The sequence below is a fragment of the Panthera tigris genome, chromosome A1, assembly GCF_018350195.1.
Source record: "Panthera tigris isolate Pti1 chromosome A1, P.tigris_Pti1_mat1.1, whole genome shotgun sequence".
Classification (NCBI taxonomy): Eukaryota; Metazoa; Chordata; class Mammalia; order Carnivora; family Felidae; genus Panthera; species Panthera tigris.
The window spans coordinates 112,066,478-112,075,531 of NC_056660.1; the positions used below are offsets into that span (position 1 = coordinate 112,066,478).

General features: G+C 52.7%; 1 protein-coding gene across 1 annotated transcript in view; it reads left to right on the forward strand.

Annotated features, from left to right (window-relative positions):
- Nucleotides 1-8,687, forward strand: part of TGFBI (transforming growth factor beta induced) — a 32,786-nt gene extending 24,099 nt beyond the window's left edge. The window contains exons 11-17 of the mRNA XM_042984393.1: nt 875-1,011; nt 1,797-1,927; nt 4,349-4,473; nt 5,750-5,852; nt 6,432-6,511; nt 7,589-7,613; nt 8,036-8,687. Of these exons, the coding sequence (XP_042840327.1) occupies nt 875-1,011; nt 1,797-1,927; nt 4,349-4,473; nt 5,750-5,852; nt 6,432-6,511; nt 7,589-7,613; nt 8,036-8,076 (642 nt within the window). The 3' untranslated portion in view covers nt 8,077-8,687. The remainder of the gene's footprint in view (nt 1-874; nt 1,012-1,796; nt 1,928-4,348; nt 4,474-5,749; nt 5,853-6,431; nt 6,512-7,588; nt 7,614-8,035) is intronic.
- The last annotated feature ends 367 nt before the right edge of the window (nt 8,688-9,054 follow it).

Sequence of the window (9,054 nt, forward strand, 5' to 3'; positions counted from 1 at the left end):
AACATATATGTCTATGTCTATGTCCATGTATGTGTGTATATACGTATATATTGTATATGTATGTGTGTATATATATACATACCTATTATATATATATGTATATATATACATAAAATCTCAATAAACAGAAGCTTGCCTGAGTATGTATGTGTATATATATATATACTGATTTCTAATAAGGAAGGAAGGAATTTCTGGAAAGTATCTTATTTGAAAGGATCAAAATGGGAAACTGTAGAAGGATTAGAATCTCCTTTGCTGGCAGCCTTTGGGAATAAACCACACAGCGGTCTCAGCTGTCTGGGTAGGCAGCCATCAGCCTCAAGCTCAGAGTGATGAACAGGGGAGGAGGAATGGAGGTTTTAAATCCTTGGCTTATGTGAACAGAAGCCCCCTTAACTGAATGAGCACAGCCCTTCCTGGTCCAAAAGGCTCTTTTCTGTCTTCTCCAGTCTCTTTTCTGTCTTCAAACCCAACAAAATATCAAACAGGAAGCACATCACAATGCAGTCCTTCCTTGGAACCATCCAGTACCATTGACTAAAGATGGTTGTCGTCTGTTACATAGATGAGTCAATAGACTCGATCTATTGATTTGACCACTGTTGATGGACACCACGTGTGATGGGATATTCTCATTAGGGGACCTCTCTATATCTTTATTGGGGCCCGATAGCCATTTTTCCTCAACACAGTTTTTATTTTTTCTCTTCTGGAGAAAACACAACATTTTATCTTGGTCTTAATGACCCACACCAGTGTATATTCATTGATCTTTGCGGATGAAGCCATCGGCAGGCACATGTCCTGACCAAATTATGAGGCCCCCATGTGGGAGGATAACGTGCCCTTTCTCTGCTCCTCTTTTGCATAGAGCCTGTGCATCGAGAACAGCTGCATTGCCGCCCATGACAAGAGGGGCAGGTATGGGACACTCTTCACCATGGACCGAATGCTAACCCCCCCAATGGGGACCGTCATGGATGTCCTAAAGGGGGACAATCGCTTCAGGTAACCAGCTTCTCCCAAGTGGTCATGCTGGGGCAGGACGTTGGGTCTCAGCTATCTGTCAAGCTCCCCACTTCCTCAGGGATTCAGTTAATGCTGACGGTGCACTGGTCACCTTCCAGGCTGGGGATCTGGGAAGGGTGAAGGTCAGACTGGAAGCTTATGTTGATAAAAAGGGTTATTTCTGGGAATGTGATCCTCACATCCTTGGGAACAGGGAGGGGGTGACATTTTTATATTGAAGTCCGAGGAAGACATCATATTCTCTTTTTAAAGTCCCAAGTAAGTGGAGAGCACCTGGTTTTGAGTGTGGGATGAATCTCGCTCTGAACGATATCCACTCATGGCGCCTGGAGACTCCCAGCTGCTCCTTCTCAGGCTCCCTGTGTTGCTTTGCTTTCTTGCTCCTCTCTCTCCTTTTCTGACTTGCTCACTTACCACAGGGTGCTCTGACACTGGAGTCTGGGAGACCAGCCAGGCACTCCCTGAATCGTATCCCCAGGGCCCAGTGGCTCGGCCAGTCTGTGGGTTGGCCATGCTGCCGGCCTCTCCCTTCCTCCTTCCCTCTCTGGCCTCTGACTTCCGGCCATTTGACTGAGCTTAGCATTTATGGAGAGAAGATGCAGACTAGAATCTTCCCTCTTTGTGTACGAGCCGGGAGTGAAAACCAGCCAGGGGTGTGAATTCCAGTGCTGGGCCCCACCTACCCACAGTGGGGAGGCATTTGGGAAAGTGACCGCCCCTCTCCCCACCACAGGCAGGTGACATTTTCTCTGCTGTCTCCACAGCATGCTGGTGGCCGCCATCCAGTCTGCAGGGCTGACAGAGATGCTCAACAGGGAAGGCGTCTACACGGTCTTTGCTCCTACAAATGAAGCCTTCCAGGCCATGCCACCGGGACAGCTCAACAAACTCCTGGGTAAAGACCAACTGAAGTACATTTTCCATGGTTTCTAAAGTGACCGTATCGGTCAGGGGACCCGCAGGAAACAGGTGGCACGTTACAGAGGGTTTCACTGGAAGGAACTTAATGAGGAGACTGTTTGTAAAACTATGGGCAGGAGGAAGGGACCAGCAAAGGGTGATGACACCCAGGCCTGGGGTTGGGGAGGAAGGTGGAGGAGGGGACAGGGAGAACCAGAGCTTCAGAGGAGGGACACAGGACAGCAGCCAGAGCCACATGCAGCTGCTGGCAGAACCAGGGCAAGGGGGCCAGGACTACCTTAGCCTCGTTCTCTTCCCACATGCCCGTTGCCATGGGCCTCCTATCAGCTGTGAGTTGGGGGGACACGGGGCAAAGGAGCCTGGACAATGTGCTTCACAGCCATCAGCCTCCCTGGGAACCATACAAGGCAGAGAAGAGTAGAAAGGCATTGAGTGGGTAACAGCCAGCCTGGTCACTGAGACATGTCTGCCACTGAGGACAGCGATAATGAAGCCATGTACCTTCACGAAACGTCCCTTGGGATAAAAGCTTTACCAACAAGCTATTCCTGGCCCTGAGAAATTTAGTTGAGGATGTTTCAGAGGTAATCCTCACAGTTCAGAGCTTGGGCTCTGGGATTAACTCAAAGCTGCTTCCCATCCTGGCTCGGACATTCACCAGCTGAGTGACCTCTAGCAAGTTGCTTAACCTCTCTGAGCTTCAGTTTTCCCATTAGAAAAATGAGAGCACCTTGCTGTGTGTTGTGCGGAATAAATGTGCTGCTGGGCACTGGGCATGTGTCCTCTCTCGGTGATGGCTACGATGAGGAGGGGGTGGGGTGGGGGTGCAGTGTTGAGCTTGCCCTTGACACACACACCTCACAAAAAGGTGAGCCTGAGGGCGGGGGGGGGGGGTGGGGGAGAGAGGGAGGAGGAGGAGGAAGGACCTTGGCCAGATCTTGGGGCCCACATCATAGACACCTTCCTTCCTGCTCTGGAGCAGGAGAATAGGAAATTCAGGTTGCAGGCAGCCCCGAGCTGAACTTGTGTTCTGTTTAAGATTCTTTATTGCCTGGTAAACGCCTGTCTCTTTGATGCTGACGTATGTTCCCGAGAAGAGGGGAGAAGTTCCTTCTAAACATAAACTTGTTCCATCCTCTCTGTGTCCAGCAGGACTGCAATATTCCCCAGTGGCCTCGGGCCTGCTCGGCCTCCCTCGCGTGTTCGGTCGTGCAGGAGCAGGGACGGGGTGGGATGTTGGTGTGCCCAAGGCTGCCCACACACACACCTTCCGCCAGGTCCATGGGTAGGAATAGCCCCCAGCCCTCCTGGGAGACAGAGACGGAAGGCTGTCCAGGTGTAAGAGGTCAATCCAGGTGTTAAATGTCTCGGAAGAAAGAAGCCTCTCGCACCCCCGGGGGCCGGCTGGGCGCAGCAGCTCCCGGCAGTATTTTCGTGGAATGGGAATCCGTGGCAGCCAGGCTGTGGGTGTTTGGAAATTACTTGGTACCTGGTGTCTCCATCCCACGGGCACTGATGTGGATTTGTCAGTAACCAAGTGAACTCTCCAAGATGCTTTAAAACTTCCCCCGTTCTCAGTTTCGAGATGCTGGAAATAGCCATCCACAGGCCCTGGGGAAATCTAGCCACTGGGCTGGGACTGTGAGTGTCGGGGCGGCCGTGATGGAGAGGAGAGGGCAGCTGGCGGCTTCAGGCATTGCCTCCCACACTTAATTTGGAAAATGCCTGTGCACCTTTATGAGCAATCGGATGCTCTCCCCAGTTGGTGGAGGAGCTGATGTGGGCTGGAAGGAATGTTGAGACGTGACGGGAGGGGCGCCGTGGAGGGAATGCCCCCCTCAGCCCTGACCTCATCGGCTCCACAGCCCCCCCCCCCCCACCAGACTGCAGCTGTTGACTCTTTTAAGTTCTCCCTTCAGGAAACAGCGGCCGCAGAATATGCATTTGAGGGCAGAACGTGTAAATATTTCACTACTGTGTTATAACCATCGGGAGCCATGCTGATGATGAAATGTCCCAGATGCCGGGGCTGGAAAGGTTCCTAGCTTTCCAAGCAAATATTTAGCTCATGGAAAAATGAGTCATACTCATAGAGGAGTATGGATTAACTCCTTCTCGGCATCACAGAGAGCTCTCACTTAGCCCATCAGCCCCCTGACTGCCGAGGCAGATGCAGGGCCATAGACATGGGCCTTTTTCCCCTGAGCCTTAGGCAGGTGCAGGGGGGGTCCGAGGGGTGAGCACACGGCAGGTGCTCAAAGAGTGCTCGTTACCTGTTCAGGGAGTTCTCTATCTCAGGCATCACCGCTCACATCCCCTCTGGGCCCTCCTTGACGACGCCAGTGACCAGCCTTGGAATGAACTCTGCTCTCCCTTCTTTCCCATGAACCCGCAGGCAATGCTAAAGAGCTTGCCAACATCCTGAAATACCACATTGGCGATGAGATCCTGGTCAGCGGAGGCATCGGATCCCTGGTGCGGCTGAAGTCTCTCCAGGGGGACAAGCTGGAAGTCAGCTCAGTGAGTGTGTTTCAGAACCAAACAGCCAGCCGGGCACCGTCACTGGGGTTCCAGGGCTTCTCTTGCCCCTGGGCCAGCCTTAGACACACACACACAGTCTTGAAGATGCACCTTGAATCTCTGAGTGCGTTCTGTCCAAAGAAAGAAAAGAGAAAAGGGTTTTCAGGGAAATGAGGCGAGACTGTGGCAGCACACAAATAAGAACTTGCGGACTTGCTCAAGAATCAAGCATCCGACTGGCCTCTGGGAGAGGCCATTAGATCTTCCTCCCCTTAAAGAGACGATAGGCAATTACTTACGCGTCTTGAGGGATCAGTCCCCCCGGCCCCTTCCCGCCCATCCCTTCCAGTCTGGGGCTCACTGAGCTGTACCACATGCCAGACCATCCCAAGAGCCCTTTCCTTCAGATGCTTGGTCTGCAAGCTTTCCCTTGCTCTGCACTTTGATAACACACATTCCACTCTGAAGCTGCCTCAGGGGGTTCTTACCTTGAAGAGAGAGAACAGATAGCTGGCCCCGCTCCGTGAAGCTCCCCGTGGCCTCCCTGGCTGCACCTGGCAAGGTCACTGGGCTTCCCCATGGAGGGACCGCTCTTCTAGTATGTGGCTGGCTCGGCCTCTGCTGCCTGCTCCTCTCTCCCGACTTTCCGCCATCCCTTTGCATATCACTTTCCCCATGAGGAAGCATGACGAGGGGTAGGAATGTGATGACTAGTTGACTTCTGCAGGTCACCTGAGAATCTCCCAGCTCCTCTTTTGGGGTGTTGGGATGCCGTCACAGGCTTCTGTTCTTCCTTCCCCCTTGGGATGACACCTGAGGTTCAGGAAGGACAGAGAGAGACACCCGGGTGCGCTTCCTATGGGAGAGGTAAGGCACTGAGGGTGAGTGGAAGGAAGGAGCCCTGCACCAGAACTGGAGGCCCAGCTTCTGTTCCCAGCCATCCCACCCGCTTAGCTTAAAGGAGGCACCTGGCCTCTCTTGAATCTCTGTTTCTCTTCTGCTAAGTGAGACGATGACATCTGTGTCTTTACCACATGTCGCTGTGAGGACCAAGTGACTAGCACGGAAGGGTGTTTTGTAAATTACACCGGGCTGAGGCACACAAGGGATCAGAAAGAGTCCGCCAGACTGAAGGTGTGGCTGGCAGGGACCGTTCCATTCACCAGGTCTCCCTCACGCTTAGCACAGGCTCTGGCATCCAGAACTGCTCAGTAAGCACTTGCTGAGAGTAAGATACGTACAGTCTATGTTCAACAGTGGTCTCTTTTTCTCCCAGAAAAACAATGTAGTGAATGTCAATAAGGAGCCTGTTGCTGAAGCTGACATCATGGCCACAAATGGCGTGGTCTATGCCATCTCTAATGTCCTGCAGCCTCCAGGTAAGGCCCTAAAGTATCCCATGGCCCTGCAGTCTGCGGCTGACTCTTCTCCACACAGCAGCTGGTACTCGACAGGAAAACTGTTCGAAGCAAAGATTAGTGTGCAACGTGCCCACAGAGGGTCCGTGGCCAGCATCGCTGTGGCTGATCCAAAAGTGAATTAGGAACTGTTGGTTTCAAACGTGCTACCCAAGAAACTCAAGCCAGATTTCTTTTTGTTGAATTGCCTGGCTGTCTTCGCCCCACTCAGACACAGACACAGACGCGGATTTCTCACACGTGGATGCTGGGAACGTGGTTCCAAGCACGCTTCTTACATCTCGCCTCATGGGAGCTCTCTTTATCTCCAGCAAAGTTGAACTTGAGTCCAGCCTCTGTCTGCACTGTGCGTTCACCTTTCTTGGAGCTCTCTCCCCATGGGCCAGATTCCATCCACTGTCAGTTATGAAAAATTTTAAAGGAAAAATTCATTGGCGAATGTGAGGCAGGAAACCCAACAGTGCCCCTCAGTCACGGTCGCTATGAATGCCGTGCTAATAGTTTTGCTCTCACCAAAGTTGCCTTTTCTTTCATCGCCAGCCATCAGACCTCAGGAACGAGGGGATGAACTTGCAGACTCTGCACTTGAAATCTTCAAACAGGCATCTGCATATTCCAGGGTAAGATGCGGCTAGGTTTGCCTGTGGCCTCAGCACCCTTGGTGCCTCTGCTTGGGCCCCTGGTGGGGGAGGGCCCTCTGGGTCCCTGTCTTCCTTGGCTGCCCTCCCAGGGCTCCCGTGAAACTTCTCCTCACTCCCATTCAGGAATCCTTAGCACTGGCCTGTGTGGAGTTCAGAGAAAAGAACCCAGGCAGCCTCTGTACCTTTGTGGGCCAAAACCCAGGCCTATAAACCAAGGCCTCTGAGCCTCATTCTATGGGGAAGCCCATAGAATGCTGGTGAAAACAGATAAAGCTCTAGAATCCATCTATCCAACCAGGGCAACCGATCCCGAATCAGCCTTACAGTGTGGCCTCTAAGTCACCCTCTGGTTTCCATGATGTGGCCCGTCTTGGGTGATGCTGGGGCTCTTCAGGGTAGTGGTGAGGATTCTGGATACAGGGCAAGTATGTGTGTGGAACCTCCCTTCCTTGCTCCAGCTTCCCTTTCCTCGCAGAGCCTCTGTGATTCTTCCTGGCCTTCTGTTCCTGCTCCCCAGCTTGCCCAGGGCCTCCTAGAAGCCCCACTCAGGCTCCTTTGCTGCTTCGAGTGAGGTGGAGCCCCTTGGGAATATGGGTACCTTACAGAAGACAAGAGGGTGCGGCTGGAGGTGGTTCTTACCCCAGAGACCCAGAGCTGGAATATGTCCTCTGCTTTTGGACAGAGAGGTTTCCTCAGTGCCCCTTGAGAAGGGTTCTTGGCTCTGAGCTCCTACTCCTCAGGGCCACCCCCTGTGCCGTCCCAACTGTCCAGGTTCTAGGCTTTGGTCTCTGTGGAAGTCAGGTTTTGTGGTCTCCCAGGAATATCCACCTCAGACTCTAGTTGGTTGGGGCTTACACTTCACTTGGGGCTGCTGAGACTGACTGAGGGGCTCCCTGGGGCCCAGCAGCTACACATTCCCATTCCTCTCCCTCACCCCTGGCATTTTTTGTGAGTAGTGTGGCAGGGGGCAAAACCATTGCTGTGAACTCATGCAGGGACAGCTTTCACTGGAAAACTTGACACTTTGTGCGTTTTTTTGTTTGTTTGTTTTTTCAGGCCGCCCGGACCTCTGTGAAACTAGGTAAGTCTGGCCTGGATTTGAAGTCCTTGTACACTAACTAGTTTGAGCCTTTCCCCCAAGCAGGCCCAAACGTGCCATCTGCTGTATATAGATAAGAACGTCATGGTGCAATAAAACCAGCCTGGCCTTTGGGGTCAGATGCAGAACACCCACTTCCCTTCTCCATAAGATGGAGATAATAAGAGTACCAACATTTTAGGCTTGCTGCGAGTTTTGGGCTTTGGGAACCCAGCTGGAAGACGGAGAAAATCCCAGTTCAGAACATTGTTGAGTAAGACAGCAAGGCTCACCAACCAAAAAGCACCCGGGATGTGCGGGAGAGAGTGGCGGAAGGGGCCGCCGGCCATGCGCTTGTGACTCTGACGGTGTCTTGACAGACAGGGGCAGTTCGCACGTCTCACCTTGAAACTTCTCTCTTCCAGCTCCTGTCTATCAGCGGCTATTAGAGAGGATGAAGCATTAGTGCGGAAGATGTAGGAAGAACGCACTTCGGCAGCTCCCTGCCACTTTCTCTGAGTTTACCAAAGAGACTGAATGTTTTTGAAACCAAATATCACACACACTTCAGTGTATCTGGGCGGCACCATAATGAGATCTGAGCCCTGGGTGGGTGGAGGGAGGAGAGAAAGAGATGTCCTTTAAATTGTTTTCCCCCCACACGCGGCTGGTAACCTACTCCATGCAGAGACCTGGATGTCACTGCCTGAGAGTCGCTTCCAAAAAGGCCCTGTCCCAAACGTGGAATTTCCTGCCCGTGCCAAGTGCTCTGGAAAAGGGAGCTGAGGTTTTGTGGAGCTCACAAAACACGAATCACGCGCTCCAGCATCCTGGGTGGGGGGGTAGTCCTGGCGTGGTCTCTGTAAAGCTCTTTTGCAACTGGAGAAATGGCATCATTATAAGCTATGAGCTGGAACTGCTCTGTCCAGCGCGTCTCGTGCCTGCACGTGGTTTGGACACTTCTTTGTGGCCCTGTCCAGGTAGGAAAGAGAGGGCAGGTGGAACACGCAGAGCCCAGGATTTCCCAGGTGTGGCAGAGCCATCGTGTGTTGGTGAAAATAAAACCAAAGGAACATGTGCCTGTGTGGACGGGACCTGTGTGCTGGCCTGGGTATTCACGAGGGATAGGTTTCTGTTTCTCGGGGCTGCGCGGGTCCTTCTTACCGGGGCTCCACCTGCAAGCAGCTGCAGTAGCCCTGAAAGGAGCGCTGAGGGGACCGTCTGTGGGCCGTGCTGAATCTTTGCTGAACTTTTTTCGTTTTCAGTCTCCACAGGCCCTGGGGGGCTGAGTCCTCAGTCTTCGCTTTCCTCCCCAAGTGCCCATCTCCCTTGCAGCCTTGTGAGCCCCGTCTTTGGGTTGGACTTTTGAATGCTCAGCGTTCTGCCCTGTGAAGAGCTTACAGGCACAGTCCCGTTATACAGATGAGGAGACCAAAGTTCCGGA